This window comes from Hypanus sabinus, chromosome 4, assembly GCF_030144855.1.
Source record: "Hypanus sabinus isolate sHypSab1 chromosome 4, sHypSab1.hap1, whole genome shotgun sequence".
Lineage (NCBI taxonomy): Eukaryota > Metazoa > Chordata > Chondrichthyes > Myliobatiformes > Dasyatidae > Hypanus > Hypanus sabinus.
In genome coordinates, this window is record NC_082709.1 from 75340627 (window position 1) to 75354536 (window position 13910).

General features: G+C 41.7%; 1 protein-coding gene across 1 annotated transcript in view; it reads right to left on the reverse strand.

Annotated features, from left to right (window-relative positions):
* Positions 1-1547: 1547 nt before the first annotated feature.
* trpm2 (transient receptor potential cation channel, subfamily M, member 2) overlaps positions 1548-13910 on the reverse strand; it is a 172491-nt gene continuing 160128 nt past the window's right edge. Inside the window, exons 32-34 of the mRNA XM_059967444.1 lie at positions 10460-10561; positions 9733-9834; positions 1548-2590 (exon numbers count right to left, since the gene is read on the reverse strand). Coding sequence (XP_059823427.1) covers positions 2411-2590; positions 9733-9834; positions 10460-10561 — 384 coding nt within the window. The 3' untranslated portion in view covers positions 1548-2410. The remainder of the gene's footprint in view (positions 2591-9732; positions 9835-10459; positions 10562-13910) is intronic.

The following is a 13910-nucleotide window of genomic DNA, read 5'->3' on the forward strand; positions in this document are numbered from 1 at the left end:
ATGTTTAATTGACAGGGGGAGTTGAGTTTCCAGTTTGGACATCAATAAACCCTGATAATTGAAGGCTTTTTAGAATTACCTTCTCTCATGCTGCATTAAGCATTAATTTGATTAATCTCAGTACTGATATTGATTAGGCCAGCTAGTGGAAATTAAATGTCAAAAATACTCCAGCATGTCTGACTATGTTGGCGGGTGGAGACTCTCTGACCTGAAATGTTGACTCTGTTTCTCTTCTCATCCTTGAATATAAAACTCCATTATTAACACATTTAAGGAGGTGAAAAAAAAACTCCTTTATGAAGCCCCTCACTACCCTAACTGTACAAGGATGCTTTTGGAAGCTTTAGTTAAAAGCAATTAATAGTAAAGTTGGAGTTTCGCTCGAAGTTTTCTTTATTTTATCTCATTTTTATTTGGGTATATCTCCTTTCTGTGATAGATGTAATAATGGAGAAGCTTCATTAATTCACATGTTTTGGACATGTCCGAGCCTTGGCAGATATTGGAAGGAAGTATTCCAAACTTTCTCGGTACTTTTCAAGGTAAATTTTAAGCCTAACCTTTTGACTGCATTATTTGGTATTGTTGGAGGAAAAGACTTTATTTTGGAGACACCTGATTTGCATATTCTGGCTTTTACTTCTCTTATAGCTTGGAGGGCGCTCTTGCTTAAACAGAAGGATGCTGTTCCCTCTACTCATGCTCAGTGGTTACGGGATGTTATGTTATGCTTAAATTTAGAGAAGATCCGATGTTAAGTTTTTGAATCTAGCCAAGATTTTAATACATCGTGGGGACCATTTTTGAGTTATTTTCAAAACATTTGATTTACTGTAAAAGTACAGATGACAACTAATAATATTTTATTATATGATAAGGGTTTTTCCCCCTTTTGTCTTTCTTTTCCTAACAGCTCTGACTTTGGGAGTGGGTTCAGATTTTTTTTCTATATAACAAAATTATTATATTTCAATATTATGATTTAATTTATTTTTTATGAATACAGGGTTTTGTGATTGTAACTGTATTTTTAATACAATGTATTTGGTAATTTTATTTTTTTTCTTTTGACTTATAATATATTTCTTCTTGTACTCTGTATTCCTCTATGCAGAAACTAATAAAGATATTGAAAGAGAGAAAATAAAAAAAAGTTTAAAAAATACATTTGTGTAGGCCTAGGTTTTGCCCTCATGACCTCATTACCCCAACCCTACATTGAAGTTCTTGCCTTACAGGGTGCAACACGAGTAGGGCAGGGGGAGAATGCCCAACAGAGGCCAATTGCATCGGAGGCTCCTGACTGAAGATAGCCTCCCCTCATCACCACTGTCAGCTCCACTTCTGGATATACCTCTGCCATAAGTTGCAGTGCATTGAAACTGCTATTTTCTCTCCCAGGAGCATTTTGTTGACTGGAGACTAGTTGGTATCCTGGGCGTGTCCATTACACATATATCTGCTTATATTTTGGGCTTGGAAGCATCAAATAGCAACATTCTCAGGCTGGAAGACATTTATTTTTTTCTTAAGAAAGAATAATTAAACAATTTAAACAATAATTAAACAATTAAACTCAAATAATTAAACAATTAAACTAATATGCAAACAATTAGTTTGATTATTAATCAATTCCAATTTCATAATTGCATAAGTTACAGATTTGGGAACGGACAGATTTTCCCTCAGTGATTATTAATAGCTCAACTTTGACCTTTAAAATCTTTTTAAAATCACCTGGCAACACTTACACAGAGCCTTTTATAATTACCTGTCACTGTTTCCATCAAAATTCTTCATAATCAACTCTCAATTTACCATTAAAATCCATTTGAAATTGTGAATGTTTTACTTTATAATCACTATTAACTTAAAAGTGAAGTTTTTCCAGAATCCCTTCCTCTCAAGCTTCATTTGATCATTCTCAGTGCTGTCATCAGTTGGGACAGCTAGACGAAGCAAGATGCTGGAAACACTTAGCAGGACCAGCCACATTGGTGGGAAGAGACCCCTCAAGACCTAGCAAAGACTCTCCGGACAGAAATGTTGATCCAGTCTCTCTACCCACAGGTGTGACCTGACCTGCCGCAGTTTTCTTGACTTTCAGGTCAGATATTGCCTTTTGTTTGTGTCTACCAGTGTGTAAAGATTCACAGTGCAATATTTCACTTCCCTTAATACTGCAAAGACTCAGGAAACAGATGGGTTAATGATTACATGGTGTGACCCTCCCTACAATGGAAGTCGTAGTATAGAACGCATTGTTCGGCACCAGTTCCAAAGAGGACCCTTGACACTGGGTACTTCTTGTAGTAGCACATGATGAGAACAGAGCTTCAAGATTAATTTCCATGCGCCTTTCTTTGGTGATATTCAACACATCCCTGTGATCAGATGTTTTCAGGACTTAGAAGTGGGCAGAGCGCTTCTCTGCCACAACCTGTAGGTAGTCCTTGTAGACCATGCACACTGGCACCCCCTGCTCCACCACCTGCCATTTAACCATGACCTCCTGTGCCAAGCCATTCTGCAAGAGGGGCAGCTTGATCTCGTTGCTAGCTTCCGACCCGTCTCGACTGGTGAGAGCCTGTCGGAGAGGAGGTACAGGCAGGAGGATCATTTTCACATCATTAGAAGTTGCCCACAGCCCCAACATACCCATCTGGCAGCAGGGTTTGTATATTTTTAAATTTCAGCCTTTATATGTGATAGATAATATATAGAAATAGTGCAAAAAACTATATTCGTGATTGATACATTCTGTAATATACCACAGAGAGCATTCTAACTGGTTGCATCACTGTCTGGTGTGGAAGGGCCACTGCACAGGCTGGAAAATGTCACAAACTCAGCCCGGTCCAACATGGGTACCAGCCTCCCCAGCATCAAGGGCTCCTTCAAAAGGCAATGCTTCAAGAAGGTGGCATTGATTATTAAGGACCCCCATCACCCAGGTAATGCCCTCTTCTTATTTCTACCAGGTACAGGAGCCTGAAGACCCACACTTATTGTTTCAGGGACAGCTTCTTCACATCCGCCATCAGATTTCAGAATGGATAGTGAACCGACCCATGAACACTACCTCATTATTTTGCTCTCTTTTTACACTACTTATTTAATTGTTTTTTAATATATTTCTTATTGTAATTTATAATTTTTATGTATTGCAGAGTATTGCTGCTGCAAACAAGAAATTTGACAACATATATCAATGATGATAAACCTGATTCTCATTCTGATTCATTAAAGAGAAGGGAAATACCACCAAACACAACACCATTACCCCTCTCGTGACTCCCAGAAGAGATAATCCTTTCACTTTTCAGAGGGTTCCCCACCCACCTCTGCCCCTTCACCTGTGGTAGTGGAAGGAGTCTAGTGGTCGTTCCACACAGAGTTTTAGCATTAGATGTACTGAGCTATAGTGCATCACTCAGCATTTACTCTTCCTCGTCACAATTCAGCTCAATTCAGCCCACTGTTCTACACTCTCTATGCTCATGACTGTGTGGCCAGGCACAGCTCAAATGCCGTCTATAAATTTGTGATGACACCGCGGCTGTTGGCAGAATTTCAGGTGGTGACAAGGAGGCATACAGGAGTAGGCAGATTGGCTGGTCAAGGGGTATCATGACAACAACCTTGAACTCAGTGTCAGCAACACCAAGGAGATGATTATGGACTTCAGAAAGGGGAGGCTGAAGGAACACACGTCAGTCCCCTCAACAGAGGAAAACGTGAGGAGCTTTAAGTTCCTGTGTGCCAGCGTCTCAGAAGATCTATCCTGGGGCCTAGCATATTGATGCAATCCCAAAGGTGCCATGTTAGCAGCTATACTTGTACAGGAATTTGTGAAGAATTGGTTGCGTCACCAAAGACGTTAGTAAAATTTCTACATATATACAATGGAGAGTAGTTTGACTCACCACCTGGTATGGATGCTCCAATGTAAGACCACAAGACCATAAAACCATAAGATGTAGGAGCTGAGTTAGGCTATTTGGCCCATCGAGTCTGTTCCGCCATTTCCTCATGGCTGATTCAATTTTCTACTCAGCTCCAATCTACTGCCTTCTTCCCGTATCCCTTAATGTCCTGACCAATCAATGATCTATCAACGTCTGCCTTAAATATACGTACATAAAGACAGCCTCCACAGCTGTCTGTGGCAAAGAATTCCACAGATTCACGACCGTCTGGCTAAAGAAATTCCTCCTCATTTCTGTTCTAAAAGGACGCCTCTCTATTCTGAGGCTGTGTCCTCTGGTCTTAGACTCTGCCACCATAGGAAACATCCTCTCCACATCCACTCTATCAAGGCCTTTCACCATTCAATAGATTTCAATGAGGTCACCTCTCATTTTTCTGAATTCTAGTGAATACAGGCCCAGAGCCAATAGACACTGTTCATATGACAAGTCATTCAATCTTTGAATCATTTTCATGAACCTCCTTTGAACCCCCTCCCGTTTCAGCACATCTTTTCTAAGAAAAGAGGCCCAAACCTGCTCACAGTACTCTAAATGAGGCCTCACCCGAGCTTTATAAAGTTCCATCATTACATCCTTTCTTTTATATTCTAGTCCTCTTGAAATGAATGCTAAATGAATGCCTTCCTCACCATAGACACAACCTGCAAATTAACCACTAGGGAATTCTGCACAAGGAGTCCCAAGTCCCTTTGTGCCTCAGTTTGTATTTTCTCTTCATTTAGAAAATAGTCTACGAAAGTGTGTGACCATACACTTACCAACACTATATTCCTTTTCTTTGCCCATTCTCCTAATCTGTCTGTCCTTCTGTAGCCTCTCTATTTCCTCAAAACCACCTGCCCCTTCACCTATGTTCATCTTGTCCGCAAAATTTGCAGCAAAGCCATCAATTCCATCATCCAAATCATTGACATATAACATAAAAAGAATCGGTCTCAACACAGACCCCTGTGGAATACCTCTGTTTACCGGCAGCCAGTCAGAAGGAGTCTTTATTCCCACTCCTTGCAGCCTGCCAATTAGCCACTGCTTTATCTATGCTAGAATCTTTCCTGTAATACCATGGGCTTGTTGTTTGTTAAGCAGCCTCATGTGTGGGACCTTGTCAAAGGCCTTCTGAAAATTCAAGTACACATCATCAACTGATTCTCCTTTGTCTATCCGGCTTGCTACCTCTTCAAAGAATTCCAACAGATTTGTCAGGCAAGATTTTCTCTTTAGGAAACCATGCTGACTATGGCCTATTTTGTCATGTATTTCCAAGTACCCTGAGACCTCAACCTTAATAACCAACTCTTTCCAACCATTAAGGTCAAACTAACTGGTCTATAGTATCCTTTCTTCTGCCTCTCCTCTTTCTTGAAGAGCGGAGAGATATTTGTAATTTTCCAGTCTCCTAGAATGTAGGAATTTTTGAAAGATCATTACTAATGCCTCCATGATCTCTTCAGCTACCTCTTTCAGAACTCTGGGGTGTATATCATTTGGTCCAGGTGACTTATTCACTTATAAGATCATTCCGTTTCCCAAGAACTTTCTAGTTATAGTAACTTCACACATTTCATGACCCTGACAACTGGAACTTCCATAATACTGTTAGTGTCTCCACAGTGAAGACTGAAGCAAAATACTTAAACAGTTTGTCCGCCATTTCATTGTCATTGTCCCCCATTACTACCTCACCAGCATCTTTTTTTTAGCAGTCCAACATTCACTCTTGCCTCTCTTTCACACTTTATGTACCAGAAGAAACTTTTGGTATCCTCTTTAATATTATTGGCTCGCTTAGTTTCGTATTCCACCTTTACCTTCTTAATGACTATTTACTTGTTGCCTTCTGTTGGTTTTTCAAAGCTTCCCAATCTTCTAACTTCCCACTAATTTTTGCTCTTCTGCTGTTATATTGTCTTTGACTTCTCTTATTAGCCATGGTTGTGTCATCTTTCCTTTAGAATACTTCTTTCTCTTTGGTATGCATATATTCTGTGCCTTCTGAATTGCTTCCATAAATTCCAGCCATAGCTGCTCTGCCATCATCCTTGCCAGTGTTGTTTTCCGATCAGTTCTGACCAGCTCTTCTCTCATGTCTCTGTAATTCCCTTTACTCCACTGTAATGTTGATACATCTGACTTTAGCTTCTCCTTTTCAAATTTCAGAGTGAATTTGATCATATTATGGTCACTTGCCCCTAAGGGTTCTTTAACCTTAAGGTCTCTAATCAATTCTGGTTCATTGCACAACACCCAATCCAGAATAGCTGATCCTCTAGTGGGCTCAACCACACTGCTTGAAAAAGCCATCTCATAGGCATTCTAGAAATTCTCCTGTAATCCAGCACCAAACTGATTTTCCCAATCTACCTACATATTGAAGTCCCCCATGACTATTGTAACATTGCCCTTTTAGCATGCATTTTCTATCTCCCATTGTAATTTGTAGGCCACATCCCATCAGGGTCTTTTTACCCTTGCATTTCGTCAGCTTTATCCACAATGCTTCAATACTTTATGATCTTATGTCACCTCCTTCTAATGATCTGATTTCATTTTTTCTACCAAAAGAGCAACACCATTTCTTCTGCCTTCCTGACTATCCTTTCGATACAATGTGCATCCTTGGACATTAAGCTCCTAGCTATACAGTAACCTTTCAGCCATGATTCCGTGATGCCTACAACATCATGCTTGCCAGTCTGCATCTGTACTGCAAATTTATCTACCTTATTCTGTGTACCGCACACATTCAGATACAACATCTTCAATCCTGTGTTCACCCTTTTCAATTTTGTCACACCATGTTCAACCTTTTGATTCCTAACTTTGTCCGAGCTTTACCAACATCTGCCTCCACAACCCCTCTACTAACTGTCCTGGCAACATACCATCCGGGAATCTCGTTCTCGGCCACAGAACCTCCTGTCCGTTCCCTTAACTAATAAATCTGTTAAGCTCTTCCTGTGCCTGCCGGTGTGGGAGCGGAGGCTCCTGTAGCGCCTACTGGATGGGAGGAGAGTAGAAAGCCCATGGTTAGGGTGAGATGCATCCTTGATAATGCTTTGAAGTCATTCTTACCCTCAGTCTTTAGGCTCTATAATGAATCAAACTATAGCCAGGGAAATGATGACCCCCCCTCCTGTTTGACTGTTTTGAGGTAACTTATTTTTTTATTTTTTCTTACTTCTTTTCTAATATTTGTATATCTGTACACTTGTAATGCTACTGTGACACTATAATTCCCTTTGGCATCAATAAAGTATCTACTTATCTATAGTAATTTATAATGATATAATTTCCCACTCAGGATCAGTGAAGTACCTATTATTATTATCCATCTACCCAAAGGGTAACCAGGAAGAAAACTAGATCCCTAAAGGATCAATGTGTAGAGCACAGGAGACAGGTGAAGTCTTAAATGAATGTTTCTCATCTGTAATTACCATGGAAATTATGGAAGCGATAGAGCTTAAAGTAGAAATCAGTGATATCCTGAAACATATTGATACTATGCAGACAGTCTTGAAGCACATAAAGATGCATAAACCCTGGGGATTTCACCAAGTTTATCCCAGCACATTGTGGGAAGTTAAGGAAGAAATTGCAGAGGCCTTGGCAGATATAGTAGTATTTTCGCAAGCACAATGAAATCTGCAGATGCTGGAAATTCAAACAACACACAAAATTCTGGTGGAACACAGCAGCCCAGGCAGCATCTATAGGAAGAAGTACAGTCGACATTTCGGGCCGAGACCCTTTGTCAGGACTCCACAGGAAGGGTCTTGGCCCAAAACGTCGACTGTGCTTCTTCCTATAGATGCTGCCTGGCCTGCTGTGTTCCACCAGCATTTTGTGTGTGATACTAGTATTTTCCTTAGCCATGGGTGAGGTAGAGAAGACTGATGATAGCTAACACTGTTCCTTTATTTAAGAACAGCTACGAGGACAAGACAGGGAACTATAAGCTGGTGAGCTGAACAGCGATGGGAAAGTCACTGCAGGGCATTTTGAGACACAGGATTAAGCTGCAAGTACTGATAGGAGTAGTCAGCATAGGTGTGTAGATAGGAAATCATTCTTCACAAATCTGAGTTTTTTTTAAGAGGTGACGAAGAGAAGATAAAGGGGTTGGTGGTGACGCTGTTGGGGAAGGGGTGGAGAACGTTACCTACAAAGACTTTAGCAAGGTTTTTTAATGCAGGCTTGTAACCAGTGGCATGCTTCAGGGCTCAACACTGGGTCCACTGTTGTTTATCATATATTTTAATGATTTGGATGACAACTTAGGTGATATGGTTAGTAAGTCTATGGATCACACCAAAATTGGTGATATGAAGAGGATAGTGAAGGTGATTGTCTATGGTTACACTAGGATCTAGACTGTTCAGCAAACTAGGCCAAGTAAAGGGAGGTGGAACTTAACTCGGACAAGTGCAAAGTGTTGCATTGAGTGAAGGACTAAGGTAGTGAATGATAGGGCTCTGGGGAGTGTGGTAGAACAGGGAGACCTCAGGGTACAAGCAGAGTGGTGATACATATTGGTGAAGAAAACTTGCCTTCATTGGATTGGGCACCGAGTGCAAGAATTGGGACATCATGTTACAGCTTTCAAAGGTATTTCAGGGTGAGACCGTGCCTGAAATATTGTGTGTAGTTGTGATTGCCATCCTGTAGGAACAGCGTACTTAAACTAGAGAGTGTGTCGAAACAACATACAACAATGTTACCGGGAGACTTGCGTAATCAGAATAGACTAGAAACGCTGGGACCGTTTCCCCTGCAGTGAAAGAGGCTGAGTTGTAGCATTATAGAGGTTCATAAAATCATGAGGGGCATTGATAAGCTGGGTAGTTACAGTCTTTTTCTCAGAGTAGGGGGGGATCTAAAACTAGAGGGAATACAGTTAAGGGAAAAGGGTGCATCCTTCCTATATGAAGTGCGGTTGGCATATGGAACAAGTGCCAGAAGAAGTGGCAGAACTAGGTACAATTACAAATTCTTAGGAGGCATTTGGACAGGATAGAAAATATCTAGAGGGATATGGGCCAAATGCTGGCAAATGGGATTAACTCAGGAAGACAGCATGGATGAGTTTGAGTGAAGATAGACAGATATACTTTATTTATCCCAAATGAAATTACAGTGTCACCGTCACATTAGAAGTGCACAGATATAAATATTAGAAGAGAAGTAGAAAGAATAAAAAATAAGTTACCTCAAACAGTCTAACAGGAGGGGGTCATCACTTCCCTGGTTTTAGGTTGACTCATTATAGAGCCTAGTGGCCGAGGGTAAGGATGACCTCATATAGCGCTCTTTGGGGCAGCGCAGTTGTCTTAGTCTATTACTAAAAGTGTTCTCTGTTCAGCCAAGGTTGTGTGCAAAGGGGAGGAACATTGTCTAGAATCGCCAGGATTTTTCGTAGGGTTCTTTGTTCTACCACAGCCTTTAGTATGTCCAGTTTGACTCCTATAACAGAGCCAGCCTTTCTAATAAGTTTATTGAGCCTATTGGCATCAGCTGTATTGATGCCATTGTCCCAGCACACCAAAACACAAAAGATTGTACTGGCGACAACAGAGGAATGGTTTCTGTGCTTTTTGACTCCTTGACTTCTAAGATATTCAGCTAACCTGCCATGTGGAGCAGACGAACTGTAAGCAGTGCTTCCAGACCCCCGATTGAGCAGCTAAACCAACTGGAAACACATGGACACAATATTACTGTGGTATAAACAACTCACATTTATGAGCGGATTGTCTTTATCCAGATGAAAGTTGAGGGCCTGAGTTTCGATCCATGCATTATCTGTGTTCCTCGGGTCATCCACATATCCAGTGTGAACCTGAAACACACAATGTACTCTGATATCAGTATTATTGGCTTGAGCTTCAATGCTCTGCAGCAGATACCTGCAACATGTCAGTGAGGCCACATTTGTATTCGGTTTTCATTACTAGCTAAAGGATCTCCCACTCTCCCTCCCACTTTCAAATCTCTTACTATCTCTTCTTTCATTTAGTCCTGACGAAGGGTCTTGGCCCGAAACGTTGACTGTACTTCTCTCTATAAGTGCTGCCTGGCCTGCTGCATTCCACTAGCATTTTGTGTGTGTTGCTATCCATTTCCTGTTTTGTTTTGGCATACAGGTCATTCTGTGTCACCAGGTAGGCCTGTCAATGTTAGTTCTGTCTGGAGGACCTCCAATCTCCATTCCACAGTGTGTGGGAATCACTTCTCTGGTAACAACACAACAGGAGGTGACCTGCTGCCAAGCATGTGCTGATGGTTCATTCACCTTTGCAACATAGACACTGGAAGGAATTCACTCGTGATACCTCAGAAGACAGGAGTGACGCTACAACGAGGCCATAGAAACATCGAGGGGTGAATTTGCATCACAGAACTCCACATTGGATTGTGACCGCGTCTCCTCCATACAATCAATAACTACAAAGTTTAATTCCCACCTCTTCAGCTTTCTTCAGTAGGTTCTGAAACATGTTCATCATCTTTGTGTTTAATATAAGCTTCAGTTTCTTTGGGAACTTCTCTCCAGGATCCAGAATACCCTGAGTGGTAAAATAAAGAATTGCTTACTGGAAATTAATTGCAGATACATTTTCCCAAATTCTCCCCTTTATCTGCTGAATTTCTGATTTCGGAACGCATGGCAACACTTGCGGGCTGCCCCCAGCACACCCTTGGGTGTGTTGGTTGTTAACGCAAATGATGCATTTCGCTGTATGTTTTGATGTACTCGTAATAAATAAACTTGAATTCTGAAATCTTGATTGGAATTCTCTGCAACTCATTCAAGGGATCTGATGCAAGCCTGTGACAGTAGACTGCTTTAGAGCAACACCAATGCCCTCAGTGTCCTGTTCCACATCCCTCTCTCCCTTTCTCACCTTCAGTTTCCCATTCCCTGTCTCCCCCTTTCTCTTTCACTCTCAGTGTAGCTTTCCCAGGATCTCACTCTTCCTCACTTTCAGTGTACTGTTTCCATCTCCCCCTTCACTCTCTCACTCTCAGGCAGATGCCATCTCCCTGGGCCTCCACTCACGTAGGAGGCCCTACCGTTTATATGTTCCGGAGATGAGCATGACTATCGCTGCATTTTCAATGCCAAAATGCCAAGAAAACTAATCTTCAAACTCCTAGACCTGGGACTCAACACCTCCCTCTGCAACTGGATCCTTAAGCTCCTGACCAACAAACCACACCAGTAAGTCAGGCAGTAGCACCTCCACCATGATTATTCTAAACACTGGAGCTCCACAAGGCTGTGTCCTCAGCCCTCCACTCCACTTCCTGTGCACTTCTGACTGTGTGGCCAAATTCTGCTCTAACTCCATATTTGTCTTGGTAAATGGCACCACCACAGTGAGTCATACCTCAAATAAAGAAGCATCGGAGTAGAGGAGGGAGACAGAGAGCTTAACAACATGTTGTCATGACAACAACATTTCCCATTGACTTCAGAAGTGGGGTGGCTGCACATGCTCCTGTCTACCTCACTGGTGCTGAGATCAAGATGTTGATAGCTTCATGTTCCTAGATGTGAACATCACCAATAGCCTGCCTTGGTCCAACCATGTGGAGGCCATAGCCAAGAAAGCTCACAAGCACCTTGACTTCCTCAGGAGTCAAAAGAAATTTGAAAAGTGTCCTTTGACCCTCACCAACTTTTATAGATGCTCCACTGAAAGCTTTCCATTTGGAACCATCATGGCTTCTTATGGCAATTTCTCTGCCCAAGACTGCAAGTAACTTTAGAGAGTTGTGAGCTCAGCTCAGCCATCACAGAAACCGGATTTCCCTCCATGGACTTTCTCTACACTCCTACAGTCTCAGCAAATCAGCCAATATAATCAAGGACTGCTCTCTCTCTAGGCAGGAGATACAAAAGTCTGAAAGCACAAACCACCCTAGTATGTCAAGGTGAACTCTTGACTCCAGAATCTACCTCATCTTTGCTTTGAACATTATTGTCTACTTGCACTGCTCTTTCACACTATCTGTAACACCCTAGTAATATCTTGAGGTACCAATGTGATGAACGTAAGGATGGCTTGCAAAGCAAAGTATTTCACTGTACCTCAGTACTTGTGACAATAATAAATAAATTGAAAATTTACCCTTTCTCCACCTTTCCCTCTCATAGTGTCTCTTTCCCTGCCCCCTCTCTCTCTCTCACTCACTCCACCATCTCTCTCACACTCTCAGTCATGCTCATTTAGTTCTGCTTTTCATTTCCCCTCACTTTCTCATTTTTCCCTTTCTCTCTCCATCTATGTCATCTTTGAACATAACCCCAGCGGTCAGATCTGGACTCCTGTCAGCAAAGATAGCTCGATCAGTGCTGAACAACCATCAGCAAAAACTACCTAACCTCAAGAGTAACACACACAAAATGTTGGGGGAGCTCAGCAGGTCAGTCCTGATGAAGGGTCTTGGCCCGAAACATTGACTCTTTATTCCTTTCCATAATGCCTGACCTGTTGAGTTCCTTCAGCATTGTGTGTGCGCTACTCTGGATTTTCAGCATCTACAGAAGATCATAGACTCAATAAGTATGCATACATTTTAAATGTTCTTAAAACATTTAAAAATAGATGTCTGAAAAGGGATTAAGCTTATCAATGTCTCAAATAGCTTCTCCAAAATAATTGGCTTTCAGTTCAAAATTATTGGTTAGCTTAAAGACATTATGCTGTCAAAATACATCAAAGTATTGTGTGGAGTATCTGAAAGAGCTGCTCCTCAGATGTTAGGGAGGAGGATTGTTTTGCTCCTGGGTCCAGTCAAGTTGGCCATTCATGGGTCTAGGCGGTGGACAGCTGAATGTTCAACCCCAGCTAAGTGCCTGCCCCTCTTCCAGGCTTATGTCTGTGCCATGTGTCCCTGAAGCAGGAACATGCAGTATCTATGGTACAATGGAAAGATTTCTGGTTTGGTGTGCATCACAGATGCTTGAGTGCATTCTGGATGGCAATGACTATGTTATATTCTGAAACTGTAAATCATGGAGCACTGCAATATTATAATAATGTGATGCTGTAATCACTGAACAAACCCACTTTGGAAAAGGGAAGAAGGGATTCTGTGGAGTGTGACTCCTAGTTCAGTGCGAGCAGGCTTGTCAGAACACGAGGAAATCTGCAGATGCTGGAAATTCAAGCAACACACACAAAATGCTGGTGGAGCACAGCAGGCCAGGTAGCATCTATAGGATCCCTATAGATGGTGCCTGGTCTGCTGCGCTACACCAGCATTTTGTGTGTGAGGCTTGTCAGAAGCTGGAGGTTCCAGTCTATTCAAAGTGATAATCAGCCAATCAAGTGTTTTTCTCTAATCAGGCATAATGCCTCTCAGAAGATGCAAAATGTCCCACAGCAGAGAGGTTTACTGACATCTTCCAGCTGTGCTATTCTACAAGTGAAGGGGAATCTGGATAATCTTGTTATCTGTGTATACGTCAGGCTATCTGTTGTACACACCTGGATACTGTATGGCTTACCTGTAAACACGGCAGGCTACTTATCCAAACTGTGTACTTGCCAGGCTTCCGAGTTTCCTATCTACGTGCACACCAGGCTACCAGCTGTCCTATCTGTGTACATGCTAAGCTATCGAGTTTTGTGTATGTGTACACACTAGGCTACTGTATTTCCTTCATCAAAAAGGACACTGGAAGAACTCATTGGATCATACTCACACTCACAGGATCTATGATTGAAAAAGGTGAAAGTCAGTGTTTAGTGATAGTACAGTATTTTGACTGCAATAGGATGGAGAGTGAACAGTTCTCTATGTGTGGAAGAAAATATAGGGTTAAAAAAATCTGCATGTTGCTAAGATGACCTTGTGGACATCCTGTATTTTCTTTTAATTAAGTTGCAAATCTACATGACTAAG